The sequence below is a fragment of the Bos javanicus genome, chromosome 17 (assembly GCF_032452875.1).
Source record: "Bos javanicus breed banteng chromosome 17, ARS-OSU_banteng_1.0, whole genome shotgun sequence".
NCBI classification, from domain to species: Eukaryota; Metazoa; Chordata; class Mammalia; order Artiodactyla; family Bovidae; genus Bos; species Bos javanicus.
The window spans coordinates 43,997,513-44,018,805 of record NC_083884.1 but is presented as its reverse complement, the minus strand read 5'-3'; the positions used below and the strand labels follow the sequence as shown (position 1 = coordinate 44,018,805).

The window sequence follows — 21,293 nt, the reverse complement described above, 5'->3', positions numbered from 1 at the left end:
GGGGCAATACTACAATCACTATACAGCACCCTTGTCCCCAGCACTGTTTGGAACATTTTGCATGTGTTGAATCCTTGTAGCAACTCATTAAGTAAATATCCTTGTTATTGCCTCCATTTTATTTAGAAGGAAACAAGGGCACATAAAGTTTGAGTTCCTCACCTGAGGTCAGAAAATAGTGAGAGAAGAGCCAGTAATTACACACTCTAAGCAGACACAGAGCCTGAGCTTCCAACCAGTGTCCTCTGACATATTCCAGATTACAGGTGAGCAGAGAAGCCGGCAAGTGATGAGTTTTCAGAGTGTGTCTTAGAGTTAGATGATTACTGGTCAGCTAATGAAGTTCTAGTTGGACAGATGGACAAGAAGTGTGAGGTGTGACAGGTGATTTTGGCCCCAAATCTGATGATGAGCACTGCAGAACAGGATTTGGAGGCCTGTGGCACAGGCAAGGGACCAAATAGGTCTAGAGAAGGGGCACAAGGTAGCAATCACAGGATAGAATAAGAGAACCCATATGATGTGCACCAGGAGAAATGTCCTACTAGTGATGGGCCCCCTCTCTGCCTGAAAACCAGATTGCTCTGGAGCTTTCACGTTGTGAGATTGACTAGTTCCACGAGTGAGCTGTGGTGAGCTGTGGGAGTAGAGAAATGGCATCATTAGCTTCATGCTTCATGAAGGCACCTGCTCAGAGTGAAGAGTGCAGCCTTTCAGGGACACAGAGGAAGTCCTCCAGGTGATGGGCACGTTGGACTCCTGCACCTTTCTCCATCATTAGTGTTTTCTCATTATTGGTGGGGACTGCTACTAGGGAAACTTTTTTGCTTTTCATTTCTGAAGCTTTGAACAAGGTCTCTCAAAAAATATAGAAGACATTTTCCTGGTTTCCCATACTAAAGTTAGGTCTGCATTTCTCCTGTATACAGATACAATCCATTCCCATTCTTCTACTTGTTATAATGTTGGTGACTAAAAGCAAATACCTCCATGACACTGAAATGTAAAATCTAATCAATCTCCAAATAAAAGAGGACCTGATTTCTTCAGTGTTTCTTATGATGAATTTTATTTCAGCAATAACATAAATAATGATAATATCAGGTTGTAACCCAAAGGATTAAAAAAAATCTTTCTGAATTCATGCTGATTTAAATAAATGATTGAAAAAATAAATAAATGAGGGAGAGAGGACAGCTGTGTGTTATGAAGTAATTCCAACAGAAATAGTTATGAATTAAGCATCTACTTGGGGATGAAAGTGAAAAATCTGGTGAGTCTGAGTAATAGATCTAAAATGAAATCAAATTAACTAGTAGGTACCCAAAGCTAAGCTATTCCATATTTTTGGCTAGGAATTTTGCTTCACTGTAAAAAGTAGTTGGAGTACTTAAAAATAACTCACTGTGTTATACTCTACTTAGCATAACAGGAAATTTAATTTTTCTCAAAATATGCTCAGGGAAAAATGCTATATATGTATTTATACTATATTTCCCTTTTATTGTTATATATCTTTGTATCAAATATTACACAATGCTGTGTCAAACATACTGTATATTTGTTCGAGAGACTCCTCTAGCTTGTTGGCTAAAATTATCAGATGTTGAGTCCCTATGTTCTGTTTTCCATATTCTATATGCTTAACAGATACCCAAGTTTGTCTTCTCACTAAGCCATTGTATAATAAAATTTCATATATTCTTTCACAAAATTTGAATATTGTATTGTTATTTAGCTGCTAAGCATGTCTGATTCTTTTTGATCCCATGGACTATAGCCTGCCAGGTTTCTCTGTCCATGGATTTCCCAGCAAGAATACAGGAGTTGGTTGCCATTTCTTTCTCCAGGGGATCTTCCTGATCTAGGGATCAAACCCAAGTCTCCTGCATCTCCTGCACTGGCAGGTGGATTCTTTACCACTTTAAAGAATTCTTACTGCTTCCACCAGGGAAGCCCCAAATATTATATACACTATTTAAATCTTTGAGAACTTTCCCTTATCTTTAAAAAATACAGAGATATATCATCAATTCAATTTAACAAAATTTTAAATAAGATTATTTCCATTTGTAGCCATTACAAACAAATAATGTCTTAGTGAGCCTCGTAACTTTTTGTGCTCATTTCTTATTATTTTCAGAGCATACAGTCAAGAAGAACAATTTCTTAATAATAAATAATGTTTTCTAATGTATTCAAAGTTACTCATCAGACAGAGTGCTTTCAGTCAGTCAGTTCAGTCGCTCAGTTGTGTCCGACTCTTCGTGACCCCATGAATCGCAGCACGCCAGGCCTCCCTGTCCATCACCAACTCCCGGAGTTCACTCAGACTCACGTCCATCGAGTCAGTGATGTCATCCAGCCATCTCATCCTCTGTCGTCCCCTTCTCCTCCTGCCCTCAATCACTCCCTGCATCAGAGTCTTTTCCAATGAGTCAACTCTTCGTATGAGGTGGCCAAAGTACTGGAGTTTCAGCTTTAGCATCATTCCCTCCAAAGAAATCCCAGAGCTGATCTCCTTCAGAATGGACTGGTTGGATCTCCTTGCAGTCCAAGGGACTCTCAAGAGTCTTCTCCAACACCACAGTTCAAAAGCATCAATTCTTCGGCGCTCAGCCTTCTCCACAGTCCAACTCTCACATCCATACATGACCACAGGAAAAACCATAACCTTGACTAGACGGACCTTTGTTGGCAAAGTAATGTCTCTGCTTTTCAATATGCTATCTAGGTTGGTCATAACTTTCCTTCCAAGGAGAAAGTGTCTTTTAATTTCATGGCTGCAGTCACCATCTGCAGTGATTTTGGAGCCCCTAAAAATAAAGTCTGACACTGTTTCCACTATTTCCCCATCTATTTCCCATGAAGCGATGGGACCGGATGCCATGATCTTCATTTTCTGAATGTTGAGCTTTAAGCCAACTTTTTCACTCTCCTCTTTCACTTTCATCAAGAGGCTTTTGAGTTCCTTTTCACTTTCTGCCATAAGGGTGGTATCATCTGCATATCTGATGTTATTGATATTTCTTCCAGCAATCTTGATTCCAGCTTGTGCTTCTTCCAGCCCAGCATTTCTCATGATGTACTCTGCATAGAAGTTAAATAAACAGGGTGACAATATACAGCCTTGATGTACTCCTTTTCCTATTTGGAACCAGTCTGTTGTTCCATGTCCAGTTCTAACTGTTGCTTCCTGACCTGCATACAAATTTCTCAAGAGGCAGGTCAGGTGGTCTGGTATTCCCATCTCTTTCAGAATTTTCCACAGTTTATTGTGATTAGGAGAGTGTTTATTTTCCTGTCCATGACAAAGTGCTGGACACTTTGACAAAGTGCTGTTAGTGTCTTTACATTTATTAAATCTTCTGGCCCTGAATTCTATCTCATGATTATGTACTGTGTTTTAGTATATACATTATTTCCTGGCATTCTTACGTGTCTCTCCTTGGGGAAGGGCATATTTGTATTCTTTGACCTGTTTATGGATAGGATGTTTGTTTTTATGGATACTTTGGAGTACACTGTGCAAGAGAGATATTAGGACTCTGTTAATTCCCACAGTACTTCCCTCTAATTTTCATTTCCTCATGTGATGTTGGTTTTGGTTCAGCATAGTATCCTGAGGTGGATTTCTCTTCCTTGTCCTTAGACATTATGACACTGCTGAGCTTGTAGAGTCATAGATCTGTGTAGCAGAAGTATTTTATGTGCAGTTTTTGTCTCTGGAATGCACAGTTCACAGAGATTGCTTTCTTTCACAGTTGTCTAAATCATGCTTATAAAACCACATATCCCCAGTGTGCATGCAACTGTGTGCCCTTTCCTTCTCTGAAAGTGAAAGTCACTCAGTCGTGTTCGACTCTCTGCAACCGCATTGAATTCTCCAGGCCAGAACACTGGAGTGGGTAGCCTTTTCCTTCTCCAGGGGATCTTCCCAACCCAGGGATAGAACCTAGATCTTCCACATTGCAGGCAGATTCTTCACCAGCTGAGCTACCAGGTAGGCCTAAGAATACTGGAGTGGGTATCCTATCCCTTCTGTAGTGGATCTTCCCAGCCCAGGAATCTGAACCAGGGTCTCCTGCATTGCAGGTGGATTCTTTGCCAGCTGAGCTACCAGGGAAACCCTTTCCTTCTCTAAATCGTATTTTAAAATGAGTGCTGTAGATATCTTTAAAAGAATCAAGCCTGAGATTAGAATTATGTGGTCCCTGTGTCATAGGGGTAGGTACCTCCTTTCCTTTCCCTTTTTACTCCCTTCTTTCTTTCTTTCTTTTTTCTTCCCTCACTCCATTCCCCCTTCCTTCTCTCTCTCTCCTTCTTCTCCCTCTCTCTCCTCCCTCCCTCTCAAACCAAAAATAATATAAAGCATTTTTCTGTAAGAAAGCTCCCTTTGGCCTCAAGGGGAATAGCTCCCTTTGGCCTCAAGGGGAATAGCTCCAAGGTGATAATGACTTGCTCTTAATAGAGACAAAAACTTTGCTACCACTTTAGAAAGATGAATTCATTTATTCATAATATTTGATTAGTCACTGTAGAAGTCACATTTAATTGATGGTTTACTGTGATTTGGGGCTTTCCAGGTGGCTAAGTGATAAAGAATCTGCCTGCAATGCAGGAGATGTGGGTTCAATCTCTAGGTCAGGAAGGACCCTTGGAGAAGGAAATGGCAATGCACTCCAGTAGGCTTGCATGGGAAATCCCCTGGACAGAAAAGCCTGGCAGGATACAGTCCATCAGACCGCAAGAGTCAGACACAACTTACCAACCAAACAACAGCGAAAACAAATACTGTGGTTTGTTCAGTTCAGTTTCACTTCAGTCTCTCAGTCGTGTCTGACTCTTTGCGACCCCATGAATCGCAGCACACCAGGCCTCCCTGTCCATCACCAACTCCCGGAGTTCACTCAGACTCACGTCCATTGAGTCAGTGATGCCATCCAGCCATCTCATCCTCTGTCGTCCCCTTCTCCTCCTGCCCCCAATCCCTCCCAGCATCAAAGTTTTTTCCAATGAGTCAACTCGTCACATGAGGTGGCCAAAATACTGGAGTTTCAGCTTTAGCATCATTCCTTCCAAAGAAATCCCACGGCTTATCTCCTTCAGAATGGACTGGTTGGATCTCCTTGCAGTCCAAGGGACTCTCAAGAGTCTTCTCCAACACCACAGTTCAAAAGCATCAATTCTTCGGCACTCAGCCTTCTTCACAGTCCAACTCTCACATCCATACATGACCACAGGAAAAACCATAGCCTTGACTAGATGGACCTTTGTTGGCAAAGCAATGTCTCTGCTTTTGAATATGCTATCTAGGTTGGTCATAACTTTCCTTCCAAGGAGAAAGCGTCTTTTAATTTCATGGCTGCAGTCACCATCTGCAGTGATTTTGGAGCCCCCCAAAATAAAGTCTGACACTGTTTCCACTGTTTCCCCATCTATTTCCCATGAAGTGATGGGACCGGATGCCATGATCTTCGTTTTCTGAATGTTGAGCTTTAAGCCAACTTTTTCACTCTCCTCTTTCACTTTCATCAAGAGGCTTTTTAGTTCCTCTTCACTTTCTGCCATAAGGGTGGTGTCATCTGCATATCTGAGGTTATTGATATTTCTCTGGCAATTTTGATTGCAGCTTGTGCTTCTTCCAGTCCAGCATTTCTCATGATGTACTCTACATATAAGTTAAACAAACAGGGTGATAATATACAGCCTTGACGAACTCCTTTTCCTATTTGGAACCAGTCTGTTGTTCTATGTCCAGTTCTAACTCTTGCTTCCTGACCTGTGTACAAATTTTCATGTGCTAACAAACTGTGGCACATGAAAAAAATTGAATGTCATCTGAAGCTTACATTTGAGTTATCTGAGCTACTCTACCTCTTTCTCCAGGTAATAATGCAAATGTGTAAGAACATGGAATAATGAATTTGCACAAAAGTTGGCATTGTGTGGATAATGACTCATCATATTGTAAAAACTGTTGAGCAACTTTGGCAATGCTCAATCTTCTTTTTCACTTTCTCAAAACCTCTAGCTCTGGAAAAGTTTGTGTCAATGGATTATTTTTTCTTTTTAACTTTTATTAAAGTAGAGTCGATATACAATGTTGTGTTAGTTAGGTGTGCAACAAAGTAAATCAGTTATACACATAAATATATCCACTCTTTTTAAGATTTTTTTCCCATATAGGTCATTACAGAGTATTGAGTAGAGTTTCCTATGCTATAAGGGGACTAACGCATAATATTATTACTTTTAAGTTGTCTAGTTTATGTATCAGTTCAGTTCAGTTCAGTTGCTCAGCCGTGTCTGACTCTTTGCAACCCCATGAACCGCAGCACGCCAGGCCTCCCTGTCCATCACCAACTCCCTGAGTTCACTCAGACTCACGTCCATCGAGTCAGTGATGCCATCCAGCCATCTCATCCTCTGTCGTCCCCTTCTCCTCCTGCCCCCAATCCCTCCCTGCATCAGAGTCTTTTCCAATGAGTCAACTCTTTGCATGAGGTGGCCAAAGGACTGGAGTTTCAGCTTTAGCATCATTCCTTCCAAAGAACACCCCGGACTGATCTCCTTTAGGATGGACTGGTTGGATCTCCTTGCAGTCCAAGGGACTCTCAAGAGTCTTCTCCAACACCACAGTTCAAAATCATCAATTCTTCGGCACTCAGCCTTCTTCACAGTCCAACTCTCACATCCATACATGACCACAGGAAAAACCATAGCCTTGACTAGATAGACCTTTGTTGGCAAAGTAATGTCTCTGCTTTTCAATATACTGTCTAGGGTGGTCATAACTTTCCTTCCAAGGAGTAAGCATCTTTTAATTTCATGGCTGCAATCACCATCTGCAGTGATTTTGGAGTTCAAAAAAATAGTCTGACACTGTTTCCACTGTTTCCCCATCTATTTCCCAAGAAGACCAGATGCCATGATCTTCGTTTTCTGAATGTTGAGCTTTAAGCCAACTTTTTCACTCTCCTCTTTCACTTTCATCAAGAGGCTTTTGAGTTCCTCTTCACTTTCTGCCATAAGGGTGGTGTCATCTGCATATCTGATGTTATTGATATTTCTTCCAGCAATCTTGATTCCAGCTTGTGCTTCTTCCAGTCCAGTGTTTCTCATGATGTACTCTGCATAGAAGTTAAATAAGCATGGTGACAATATACAGGCTTGCCGTACTCCTTTTCCTATTTGGAACCAGTCTGTTGTTCCATGTCCAGTCCTAACTGTTGCTTCCTGACCTGCATAGAGATTTCTTAAGAGGCAGGTCAGGTGGTCTGGTATTCCCATCTCTTTCAGAATTTTCCACAGTTTATTGTGGTCCACACAGTCAAAGGCTTTGGCATAGTCAATAAAGCAGAAATAGATGTTTTTCTGGAACTCTCCTGCTAGTTTATGTATAGCAGTGTGCATATGTCAATCCTAGTCTCCCAGTTTACCCCTCTCTTTTCACCTTTGGTAACCATAATTTTGCTTTCTACATCTGTGACTCTGTTTTATGGATAAGTTCATTTGTACCATATTTTTAGATTCCATATATAAGGGATATCATGTGATGTTTGTCCTTCTCTGTCTGACTTACTTCATTCATTACGAAAATCTCTACGTCCATCTCTAATAGGATTTGTAGATTTAAGTCCCTTTTTATATGACTTGTACTCCTGCTATTCCTCATTCTTTGTTCTGATTTTGAAAATAGACATTCCAATGAGTTCATTTTTATTCTTGCTAAGGCTCACATTATAATTTGATGATAAATACAGCATAAATGGAACTCTGAATTCTCTTGCTGCTGCTGCCTGTGTGAATTGTTACAGCAACATCAGACAGCAATTTGACAGGAGACATTCAAGGTGGAGACGTATGTTTCAGAAAATCCCAGAAATTTCACTTCTAGTATTGTAACCTAGATATATGTATATGTACAAATGATCACTTTGCTGTGCAACCAAAACTAATACAACATTGTAAATCAGCTATAAAATAAAATAAAAATTAGATTTAAAAATAACCAAAAGGGATGTACAGAGATTCATTGCAATGTCTTTGCTATAGGTAAAATACTGAAGTTATGTGAATATGAGTTAGTTGGGGGAAAATAAATAAATCATGATATATTTATTGGTAATTTTGTGCAGTAAATAAACTAGATCTTCATATGTTGACATGGACACATAGTAAATATGTAAAATAAGAAAGCAGGCTTTAGACTGACACATATAGCATGATTCAATACATGTAAAACCTGAAGGGAATAAGGCAAATGTGATATTAGGCAAATTTGTTATTAGTCAAATAAATATGGCTGTTTATCTTATTTTCATAAATTTTTCAGTTTTTTATTATATTTAATAATCACTAAAGTGTCACTTGCATATAAATTGCTTTCTATGTTAATTTCTATATATTCAATTATCTTATTTAACTACTGATTTATTATACACTTAAGTAATTTTAAAATGTGTGCTGATTACGTGTCTTACCATATTTAGACAAACAGGAATGAAGAAGAGATTGAAGAGTTTGGGAGAAGCTAAATAGAGAAGGTGTAACACTGAAGAGTGGGAAAGATTGCAGAATTCCCATGAAAAAAGAATATTGCTGTAAAAGAGGAGAGAATGAGGAGAGTTATTGAGGAACAAATCATCATGGAAACTTTATGTGACAAAGAAAGAGCTGTCCTTGATTAAAAGGACCAGAAAGAATTTAAAAAGAAATATGCTGACTATGTAAGATGGACATCTTGCAAAGGGTGATGGGAAGTTGCAAACAGTAAAACCATTTGAGGTGAGAGGAGGGGTCAGACTATGACATGTTGTCACATAGTAAATTGTTGAGAGGAGGTATGGAATTCCAGGAGAGTATTTGATTGTCTGGTTTCAGCACTAAAGGCCTCAGTTAGGACAGAGACACGAGAGAAAATGAGAAAGGAGACGAAAGGTCCAAGGAGAACAAACAGGATGTTGTGATTAGAGGTGGAACACACACTCAGCAGAAACTGACCATTGTCGGAAATTCAGACACAGCAAAATCAAAACCTCCAGTCAATAAATAGTACTTAGTAACAGTTTAGTGGGCAAAGAACAGCTCGAGAACCGGGAGCTTTACAAGAAATAACCTGGAGCTTTACAAGAAATAACCTGGTTTCATTTTCACTTGTGAGATGAGCTACATTCCATTTTGCTTAAGTGGCTTTAACAGTTTTGTCTGCTCTGGGAATTCTCAAATTTGTATAGAATTTTTTTAAGGTTTTAAAAAATGTAGATCATTTTTTTTCCATTTTTCTTTTTAAAATTTTTTTACTATTTTATTTTATTTTTTGAGTTTACAATATTGTATTAGTTTTGCCATATATCGACATGAATCCACCACAGGTATACATGGGTTCCCCATCCTGAACCCTCATCCCTCCTCCCTCCCCGTACCATCCCTCTGGGTCATTTTCTTAAAGTCTTTATTGAATTTGTTGCAATATTGCTTCTGTTTTATGTTTTAGTTTTTTGGCTGTGAGGCATGTGGGATCTTAGGTCTCTGACCAAGGAGCCAATCTGCACCCCTTCATTGGAAGATGAAGTATTAACCACTGGACCACCAGGGAAATCCCCATTTTGTATTGAATTTTTAACAGTGGTCATGCTCACAGCATTAAAGAGTCTTCATGATAGCCAGGAATTGTTACCAATGTTCCCCAGACACTCTGCTCTCAGGACATGTGCTGTCATATAAGGCAGTGGTGGCCTCCAGTTCTGGGGCTTCTCCAGCTTTTATTCCTTGCTGATCATGGGGGTTCTCAGGGTTTGTGACCAGCTCTTAGCTCCAGGGCAGCTCAATAAACACCCCCAACAATGCAGGTGCATGTGTTTGCCATGACCCACAGTGCTTGGCCTAATTTTCAGTTATCTTGGTATTTTGCTGGAAGTTTTAAATTTTGTTTTAGGTTCAAAGGATTCATTAACAAAAGAAACCACTCATATATACAAATAAGTATATACAAGTGTATATACATATATACAAATAAGTAATTTCAATATTTAATAGAGAATTACCTAACTTGTTTTCAATATACAATCATTAAAAGAAAAGAGAAACAGAAACAGTAGAAGGGAATAACAGCACAAACATCACCTAATTGGGGCCAACTAACATCCAGATTTAAACAGCGCTGGGACTTCCCGGCATAACAGCAATCTGGAGTCCCCATTGAGAAAAGGTCCCAGGCAGAGCATCCACCTCACTGGTGGGACTTCAAAATTGCAATTTGGGGGGTTCCCACTTAGAATCCCAGGCCACAAATGGATATCATCATCAGTTTGCAAGCAAATTGCAGCTCTGATTTCACATTAATATTTTTTACAATGCTGTTTCTTTTATCTTACTTGTCGTAGGATTTTGTTAAGACCCAAGCTTGGTTGTCCAGGCCTCCTCCAGAGGCTCAAGAATTCCAAGACCCACTCCCTATCTTATCTATATTGTCATTCATCTTACTGGTAATGATTGGTGTACTCGCTATCAGGCACACAGTCAGGACAGTGTCCAGGCAGGTCAGAAACAAGGTCAAAGGCCTGCTCTGCTTTCTTGGCTCTGCAGCCTGAACAAGGCTGCTTCCATTTAATGTCCATAACACTTGGCTCTGAGCCAAGTTGACTCCCATAAATCCCTTGAATTTTCAAGGTAATTAATCCTTGAGGCTGGGGGAGAGGCCACAGAACCAATCCTTTATTCTCACTTCCATCTCCTTGCTACGCATCCCCCAGGCATTGCTTGTCATTCTTGCTATAGTAATTTCTATAATAGTCAACCCATAGAAGCAGACTAACTAAAACACTGATGACTGTCAGGACCTGCAGCTTCCAGTGAAGTGTAGCGATTCGCTTTCAAAACATGCTGATGATGACCACAGGTCTCACAATTTTTTTATATTCCTTAACCACTTGGATTATTCATTTCCTTCCTTAATCCATTATTTTTTGCACCTTCCAATAGCTTTTATAGAGGAATTCAACTGCATATGGTTACTCTCCCAAACTTAAATTTACTTCTTTCTCTGGCCAATTAATCTCATGAGCTCTGACATTGGTGGGGAGTTTTAGGTTAATTCCTGAAAACTTACCTTTATCCTGAGATTATAGTTTACTTAAGTTTCATTTATTTTAAGGTTTACAAGTAGATCATAAATCTTTTATTATGACATATAGCTGCTGTGGAGAGCTTCAGATATACTTTATATAACACATCTCAGTTAACAGAAGGGCTTCCAGGGTGGCTTAGCAGGTAAAGAATCTGCCTGCCACTTCAGGAGACTCTGGTTTGATCCCTGGGTCTGGAAGATCCCCTGAAGAAGGCAATGGAGACTCACTCCAGTATCCTTGCCAGGGAAATCCCATGGGCAGAGGAGGCTTGTCTATGGATTCCAAGTGGTGTCCACGGTGTCCAAGAGTCAGACACCACTTAGTGACTAAATTACAACTCAGTTAATATTACAATGTTATGTCTCAAACTTTCCCACAAAGATCTCTTTTTATACAAAATGCACTTCCAATGAACAAAGGAGTTACTGGAGGCCAGTGGTCACTAAATTTCAGGTCCATCTGGACTGGGGGATCATTCCATACTTTAATCTTTAAGAAACAAATTTTCAGTGACACAGGATTCCAGGTATCATTTTGACACACTGACATTCTGCCTTCTGACTCATTCCGTGTACTGCGGGGAAAGTTCTTTGGTAATTCAGAGTGCTCTGGCCAGAAAATTATTGTCACACTGTAGTCTGTGTATAGTCATGCTACAAATGCATCCCTCTATTCAGAGTCTCCATCATCCCTCACCACTGCACTTTGAAAAAATAATTAATACACTTTATTTTTTTTGAGCAGTTTTAGGTTGACAGAAAAATTGAGTGGAAAGTAGGGAATTCCCATACACCCATTACTCCACCACCTCTGGTTTACTCTATTATTGATGTTTTGCATTAATATGTACATATGTTACATGTGATATCCCTATGTTGGTATATTATTATTAATGCACATCCATAGTTTACTTGAGAGATCACTCTTATTTTTTTAACATTCTGTAAATTTTGACAAATGTCTAATGTGTCCACCACTACAGTATCATGCAGAATATTTTCACTGCCCTAAAAATCTTCTGGGTGTTACTTCCTTTCCTTCCCTGAGTCCTGTAAACCACTGATTTTTCTTCTTACATTTTTGTCTTTTTCCAGAATGCCATATAGTTGGAACCATACAATATGTTGTCTTTTCAGATTTGTTTCTTTCACTTAGCAATGTGCGTTTAAGGATCTGCTACGTCTTTTTTATGGCTTGGTGGCTTATTTCTTTTTACGCTGTTGCACTTTTAACACAATAGGTTTTATTGTAATCAAGACATTAATGAAAGATATAAGCCCTTTCCCAGCATGGTTGGCAAGTACGATGCTCCACTGGTTTAGAGATATGAATAGTGCATCATGTCTACACATAATCCTCTCAGGCATCCTCCAGTAATGCCAGGACCACTTGGCTCAACACACCAATTCCTATTTCCCTCGTACCTACTCTCTTAGGATGTTGAGATCAACATTATCTAAGCCAGTGGTGACACTTCTACTTGTTATATTTTATGCATGTACATGAATAGTACCCCCCAGAGGCTGTGAGTTTAAACATTCAGCTTCTATGTGCAATTATTTCTGAAGATTCTTTGGATGACTCATCGGTGACTTACGGCTGTGTAAAAGCATCTGCGTGATAAGCATGACTTGAAAAATAAAACCCAGTGATGATTTCAACCTGCTCTTCATTCAGGCAGGTCATCATGGGGTGCTGATGATACCTCTTCTGCTATGAACTCAAGTAGTTTTTTGGGTTAACTTTATAAATAGGCTTAAGGTCACTTTTCCATCTTAGAGGAAAAACAAATCCAGGGGTCTTTTCCGCATGGATCATGAACTACTGCTGCTCCTGAGAGAATTAAAAACATTAATTCTTTCATTCAAGCCCTCTCTCAGGGAAAGTATGACAGCATCCTTCCTGATGTTATTTGTATTCACAAGCTCCTTTCCCATCTCCCCAGTCTCTCTTCCGTTGTTGACATGTCTTAACTCAGACTTGGTTTTTCAGGCAAGTAGCAGAAATCTCCTTTCTGGAATGTTCCCTTTGTCCAGTCCTAAGGAGCACCTTCCAAAGGCAAAGGCTCTGGGACCGCTGTGGCCAGGAGCAGGGGGCCAGCATTCTGGTCAGTCCTAGGCGAGCCACACAGTGTACGTTTCTCTGTTCTCCTAGGGATATTTATACTTTCAGAGGAATTGACATTGTGGTGTCAATTGTTTGCACAGTGATGCTCCCCTCCTTCAGGACACACGAGTGCAACCCTTGATGCGCAGTGACTAGATCCAGGAAAATAAGGAAAGTATTTTGAGATGAGAAGTCAGTGTGTGATCGTAGCATCTTCAGCCTTCATTCTCATCCCTGAACTCTTTGGAAAGAAACCTTCTCAGAGATGCTTCTCCTCCACTGTCCCTCATAGTGTCAGCTCAGCTCTTCAAGACTCTACCACAGTCTCTGCATCTTTGAGTAAAAGTGTTTTAAGTCCAGTTTGAACGTGGTAGGAAATATCCTAAGACCAGACAGCATTAAGCTTCTCACTGTTTTGGTGCATTGACAGCAGTGATGTGTCACTTTGGTCCATGAAATGTAGTGGGTAGAATCAAACAGAAGCACAACCTGTTGCATCAAACCCTTAATGATGAGACTGGCTCCAGTCAAAGGGTAATACAGCCCACAGTAGAAATCATGCCTATTCCTGTCAGAACCACTTTGAAGCCACCAGGGTTACTGGTAAGGATTTTAACAATCTACCTGCTAGTGTTTGTCCTTAAGCATCTTACCCAAAGCCTTTGAAAGCAGTTCCTTTCCTCTCAGTCTTCTGGACTGTGCCTGACCACATGGGAAAGGAATACACCATCTTCCTACCTATTATTACATAGCTGGGACATCTCTGTGCTCATTTACATTCATTTGCCAATTAACCAGCTCCAGGGCCAGAACAAGCAAGCCTCAGCCTTCACATCCCACATTCCCTCTGAGTCAGCCATGGGGTTTTCCAGGCGGGCATCTCATAAGCTGCTCTGATTCTCCTTCAGAATTCTGACAGAGATTTCCAAAATCACCTTCCTCATTGAGAGAAATTCCTAATCGTCCAATTATTGTGGGCCCATTTGACTGGCCACACATATCTATAAATATCCAAGTATTGTTCTGGAGTGGGAATCCCGAGGGTCAGGCTCCCCAATGAGCCTTCTGTTTTCCCAGTGTGTGGACTCACTTTTACCTTCTGCAACCAAAGTGTCACCCTCTAAGTCTGAAGGGAGGCTGGTTTCCAAATGGACTTTCAGTTAAGAATTTTCCATCAGTACCTCAGGCAGCTGCTTTGAGATAGCAGAGAGGGGATTGTAACGTTTAGGGCATAGAGCAATAGGAGCTGGCCACTGAGGAGATTTTGTTTACTGGCTTTATTTTTTACTTGTAATATTTACTTGTTGAGTTTCAGAATATAAGTTCTGTGCATCATTTTTATACACCATGTTCATTTTTTAATTTTAATTTTTAAATTAATTTTTGTTGGCGAATAGTTGATTTATAATGTTGTGCTAGTTTCTACTGCACAGCAAAGTGAATCAGCTATACATATACCTATACCTCCTCTTTTTTGGATTTCCTTCCCATTTAGGTCATGACAGAGCACTGAGAACAGTTCCCGGAAATTAGTTTTATACACAGTATCAGTAGTGTGTATATGTCAGTCCCAATCTCCCAATTCATCCCATTCTATCCCCTTACCCGTCTTGGTGTCCATATGTTTGTTCTCTATGACTGTGTCTCTATTTCTGTTTTGCAAATAACATCATCTATACCATTTTTACATTTCATATATGTGCAATAATTGTTTTTCTCTTTATGACTTATCTAACTCTATATAACAGTCATATATATATCCATTCACGTCTCTACAAATAGCACAATTTTGTTCTTTTTATGGTTGAGTACTATTCCATTGTGTATATGTAGCTTCTTTATCCACTCCTCTGTTGATGGACCGTTAAGTTGCTTCCATGTCCTGGCTATTGTAAATGGTGCTGCAGTGAACACTGGGGTGCATGTATTTGAATTGTGGTTTTCTCTGTGTATATGCCCAGGAATGGGATTGCTAAATCATATGCAATGTGTATGCTGGGTTCTATTTTTAGTTTTTTAAGGAACCTCCATACTGGCTTTAAATGCACAGCTACAAACTGGTTTTGGATACAATGTTCTTCTTCCCTTCCCTCCATGTGCTCCAGAGTCGCCATCAAATGGGCTCCCTGGGTACCATTTCCATTGCATGAGTGACTCTGCTGAGTTGCTCTGTCTTTATTGGAAAGTCCTTCTGATATTGCAGTTATGAGGGGACTTAGATGTCTCAGTGGCAGGATATATCTTCAATAAAACCTGGTAATACATGAACAATTGACTCCTGAAAGAATTCTAAGTAGTTGCTGCATCTGGTGACTGACAATCCTAAATTTTCAGTATTTTATGCTGAGATTTGATATTAAATTTCTACCAAAGACTCTAATCTGCATATATCCATTTTCTGATACTTCCAAAAAGATTCTTGCTTTAATTAAAGTTACAGTAGTCACTGTGGATGGAAATCGGGCAATTCTAGAGGTTCTCAAATAAAAATGGAGCAAAAGGTGAAACTGACTTATTTAAGTGATAAGCCTCTAGTGGCAAAGCCCTCTATCTTATGTGATAAATGTATCATTAGAGGGCTTTTTCTTTCTTGCTCCCCAACCCACAATTTCTTGTTTACCCTAATGCCTTCCACTGCAGCAGCACTGCATCCTCCAAACTGTCCTTTCAGCTTTAGGATATTGCCTTCTGCAGCTTCAGCTTTCTTTATGGCTTCATCCCTTCTTAAGAGGAGGTTTGTATTAGGGACTCAAACCTTTATCCACATCCACCATCACTCTCTTCAGTGTTGTATCACTTGAGGGTGACCCATTACTGGCTGTCATGTCACAAATATGGGTTTGCTTGTTTCCACAATATTTAAAATGCTTCAGAAGGACTAGTCCTTTTTTTTTTTTTTTTTTGGGCAAGGGGTAGAGTTGCAATTTTGACTTTCAAAGCAAAATATCTCTATGTGGCTACCTTCATCAATCCCCAAAGAAGTAACACTCATAAATGAATACTCATCTCAAGGACTCTTCTCCATTTCATTTTCTTCTTCATTCCATTGCATTTACTCTCTGACTATTTGCCCTTGATTATTTAAGCAAAGAAATGAAGAAAACAGATTCCCAGATGGGTGATGGTATCTTTCAGCCACATGGTCCAACTCTCATCTGCCCTATAACCATGTGCTGTTTATTTATTTATTTTTGAAAATTTTAATTTAGTTAGTTACTTTTGGCTGTGCTGGATCTTCGCTGCTGCTCAGGCTTTTCTCTAGTTGTGGCAAACAGGGGTTACTCTCTAGTTGCATTGGGCAGGCTTCTCATTGCGGTAGCTTCTTTTGCTGCAGAGAATGGGCTCTAGGGTGTGCGGCTTTAGTAGTCGTGGTTCTAGGACTCAGTAGTTGCAACTCCCGGGCTCTGGAGCACAGGCTCAATTGTTGTGGTGCACCAGCTTAGTTGCTACACAGTATGTGGGAATTTCCTGGACCAGGGATCAAACCCTGTGGCAGGTAGATTCTTTACCACTGGACCTCCAGGGATGCCCCCCAACCCCTGACACATGCTATTTAGATGGTGCATTTAATAACAGAGTCACAAAGAGAAGAGTAGACTAACTGCCTTAGGGATGATGACAGAACAGCAAATCTTGAATTTCCTCCCGAAATTAAAGAAGTATACATAGATATTAGAGATAAACACTGTGTTCTCCCAATATACTACAAATTTACTTTCAAACAGATTTATTTTAAGTATCCACCTGTACAGGAAATAGACATAGATACTGTCCAAAAGTCAGTTGTATAATAGGACTTTCCAGACAAAAGAAAAGAAATCATGTTGACCTTTCCCCAAAATAAAATCTCTCAGAAATTTTATAAAGCACAAATTACATGCACTGTTTCCTGAATAAAGAAGTATCTTGTCTCCTCAAATATTGAGTATCTACCATGTCTAACTTATGTAGTTAATCATAGAGTGTCTTTTCTATTGCACAAGCTTTCAATCATTAAGAAGTATTTTTGAAATGCCTACTATATAATCTCTACTGTTCTGGGTGCTGGGGATTAATCAATTAATTCCATGGTGGAAAAAAACCCAAGACAGTGCCTGTTTCTTTTTTTAATATATAAATCAATATGTATGTGTAATTAAAGACACAGACAGAGATGAAGTATGTATAAAAAGATATCTCCAGGACTATAACATAAAGTTACAAAGCAGTGAATAAGCCATGAGTAAATCTGAAGGTATCATGAAGAGAAGAACAAATGCTTTTTTCCTAAGTGGACATCAGCATACCTCGATGCTGTCTTTATTCCCCAGGTGATTCTGAGGTGCAGGAGCTCCCTGGGTCATTTCAGGGATCTTCAACAAGAACAAAATGCATATCCAGTAGAAATTGGTGAATATATACTCAATAATTTCTATAATTGTAATCACACTGGCCCCACAAAATAGGCCCAGCTGACCACCAACATCTGCTGTAATAAAACCAATAAAGAAAGTGAATAAATCATGCTTATTCCATAAAAAGCAAACTAAACTTTACTAGATTTTAAATTATTTGAAGCTAAAAAGTTAATAATAGCTGATATATGAATATGAGCTAATGGTATTAAGTTTAGCATAAATAATGCAGTAGCAATAAATAATACCTTAGAGTAACATTCACATAATTGTCTCAAAAAAGGGAGCAAAAGAAAACATAAATTCTATTTCCAAAAATACAACTCAAGGACTTTGGAGGGTATTAAATCTCAGCAAATTCATAAAACATCCTAGACAATCACACATTCATTTCTAAGTGGAGAACAGAATGGAGAACAGAAATTGGACACCAGGACAGCCTTACTTGTTAATGATACTTTCCAGAAACAGATTTCCAAGTAGTTTATGACCTCAAGTGTCCAAACAATTTCTTTGTAAGCATTTGCCGTATTTCATTGAACTAAGATGTATGAACATAGTACTGCCTTCTTTTTAACAAATTTTTCAGCATCTATAAGTCTTTATTGTTTGTGCTTTTTTTTTGTGGTAAAATGTATATAGTATAGAATTAGCCATGTTAGTCAGTTTTAAATGTACAATTAAATGTACAATTAAAATGTACAAATTAAAAAAAAAAGTTAAATGGAATAGCAAGTTATAACTTTGGTTAAAGAAAAAAAAAATAAGTGTACAATTCTGTGGCATTAAGTATGTTTCCACTGTCATAGAATCATCACCAGCCTCTGTCTCCAGAACTTTCTCATCTTTCCCAGCAGAAACTCTGTCCTCATTAAATACTGACTCTTCACTGCCCCCTTCCCCAGTCCCTTGCACTCACCACCCTATTTTTTGTCTCTGTGAATCTGACTCCTCAAGCACTGCCTTTGTAAATAGATTACATTACTAATCTTTTCCTCCTTGCCCTGAGCCATTCTTAGGACAATGTTATTTTTGTAAGGCCTGGTGATGGATTGAGTATGAAAGTGAAAGTTGCTCAGTCCTATCCGACTCTATGTGACCCCATAGACTATACAGTCGATGGAATTCTCCAGGCCAGAATACTGAGTAGATAGCCATTTACTTCTCCAGGGGATCTTCCCAACACAGGAATCAAACCCAGGTCCCCCACATTGTAGGTGGATTCTTTACTAGCTGAGCTACCAGGGAAGCCCATCCAAGAACATTGAGGATTCTGCATTGTGTTGAGGAGACTGGCTCAGCCACCAGGGTTTGACCATGGTCACTTAGCCTGACTCTGATTCCTGTTCTGTCTGTTCCACAACCTCCTCTGAGAGACAGTGAGATCTGGAATTCAGCGGTTAAGTTTGCCAAGGATGGAATGATGGAGGAGTATGAACAGGTGGTGGTTGTACCTTAAATGCAGATTTTACTTTTTCGGGTTCTTTGCAGCCCATTTTGGGTGGAATTTGTTGCAGAGGTCAGTGACGCTGACATGGGGTTAGATACATCTGAGTGAAGGAAGATGCCGAGTGACCATGAGACCACGTGCTGTGCACCGTACTGTGCCCAGTCATGGCTAATTCTTTGCGACCCCATGGACTGTAGCCCGCCAGGTTCCTCTGTTGTGCACAGAGTTTTCCAGGCAAGAATATTGGAATGGGTTGCCATTTCCTTCTCCAGGGGATCTTTCGAACCCAGGGATGGAACTCATGTCTCTTGAGTCTCCTACATTGGCAGGCGATTCTTTAACACTGTGCCACCTGGGAAGTCCATGAGCCCTGCCTTATTTGTGAGCACCCCACTGCATTTGCTGGAGACATGTCCAGGGACTGGAAAGGTGTCAGATTTACATGACAAGTGAATGACAAGCACCATGGATTATTTTTCTCCATTGATAAGCTAAACCTTAAATATGAAAGGAAAATAAACTAATAGAAATCTTTTTAAAAATTGAGGAACAGACATTTCTACAAAGAAGACATGCAGATGGCTAACAAACATGAGAAGATGCTCAACATCACTCATTATCAGAGAAATACAAATCAAAACCACAATGAGGTACCATCTCATGCTGGTCAGAATGGCTGCCATCAAAAAGTCTACAAACAATAAATGCTGGAGAGGGTGTGGAGAAAAGGGAACCCTTTTACCCTGTTGGTGGGAATGCAAACTAGTACAGCCACTATGGAGAACAGTGTGGAGATTCCTTAAAAAACTGGAAATAGAACTGCCATATGATGCAGCAACCCCATTACTGGGCACACACACCAAGGAAACCAGAATTGAAAGAGACACGTGTACCCCAGTGTTCATTGCAGCACTGTTTACAATAGCTAGGACATGGAAGCAACCTAGATGTCCATCACACACACACACACACACACACACACACACACAGAAGTCGCTCAGTTGTGTCCGACTCTTTGCGACCCCATGGATTGTAGCCCACCAGGCTCCTCGATCCATGGGATTTTTCAGGCATGAATACTGGAGTGGGTTGCTGTTTCCTTCTCCAGATGTCCATCAGCAGATGGATGGATAAGAAAGCTGTGGTGCATATACACAATGGAATATTACTCAGTTATTAAAAAGAATGCATTTGAGTCAGTTCTAATAAGGTGGATGAAACTGGAGCTGATTATACAGAGTGAAGTCAGTCAGAAAGAAAAACACCAATACAGCATATTAACACATATATATGGAATTTAAAAAGATGGTGACGACGACCCTATATGCAAGACAACAAAAGAGGTACAGATATAAAGAACAGACTTTTGGACTCTGTGGGAGAAGGTGAGGGTGGGATGATTTGAGAGAATAGCACTGAAGCATGCATATTACCATATGTGAAACAGATGACCAGTGCAAGTTCGATGCATGAAATAGGGCACTCAAAGCCGGTGCACTGGGACAACCCAGACGGATGGGATGGGGAGGGAAGGGGGTTGGGGGTTCAGGATGGGGCGACACATGCACACCCATGGCTGATTCAGGTCAATGTGTGTCAAAAACCACCACAAAATTTAAAGTAATTAGCCTTCAATTAAAATAGATATATTAAAAAAAATGAGGAACAGCTAGATAATACTTACCAAGTAACTCAGAGACACTCACTGCTTTTTGCTGCTGGGTTATCTTATAGTTTAAGTCACTATAGTTTATTTCAATATTTACAAGATTCTCCCTGGGGATAAAACAGAGTTAATTGAGCTCAAGATTGTCAGCCAGATTTTTTTTTCAGCTTTTGAATTACTTCCTCTTTTTTTGGTTACTCATATAAACATTGCCCACACTCAAACATGTGCAATATAATTAAATTTATCTATCTTTGATATTTGCCAACTTTCAATCATATGAAAAGAAATCTATGGTTTCTTCTGATATTTTTGACTCTGTCATTTTGACCATGTACTTGAGGTAGGTGGGCAAGCATATTTTACCAAACAGTTAGGTATCTTATTTTGTACCTTTAAAATATTTAGTCCTGAGGGGGAGGAGCTAAGATGGAGGAGTAGGACGGGGAGAACACTTTCTCCCCCACAAATTCATCAAAAGAACATTTAAACGCTGAGTAAATTCCACAAAACAACTTCTGAGAGCCGGCAGAGGACATCAGGCA

General features: G+C 39.8%; 1 protein-coding gene across 1 annotated transcript in view; it reads right to left on the bottom strand.

Annotated features, from left to right (window-relative positions):
• Nucleotides 1–17,422: 17,422 nt before the first annotated feature.
• Nucleotides 17,423–21,293, bottom strand: part of ASIC5 (acid sensing ion channel subunit family member 5) — a 49,160-nt gene continuing 45,289 nt past the window's right edge. Inside the window, exons 9-10 of the mRNA XM_061383877.1 lie at nt 20,767–20,858; nt 17,423–17,706 (exon numbers count right to left, since the gene is read on the bottom strand). Of these exons, the coding sequence (XP_061239861.1) occupies nt 17,516–17,706; nt 20,767–20,858 (283 nt within the window). The 3' untranslated portion in view covers nt 17,423–17,515. The remainder of the gene's footprint in view (nt 17,707–20,766; nt 20,859–21,293) is intronic.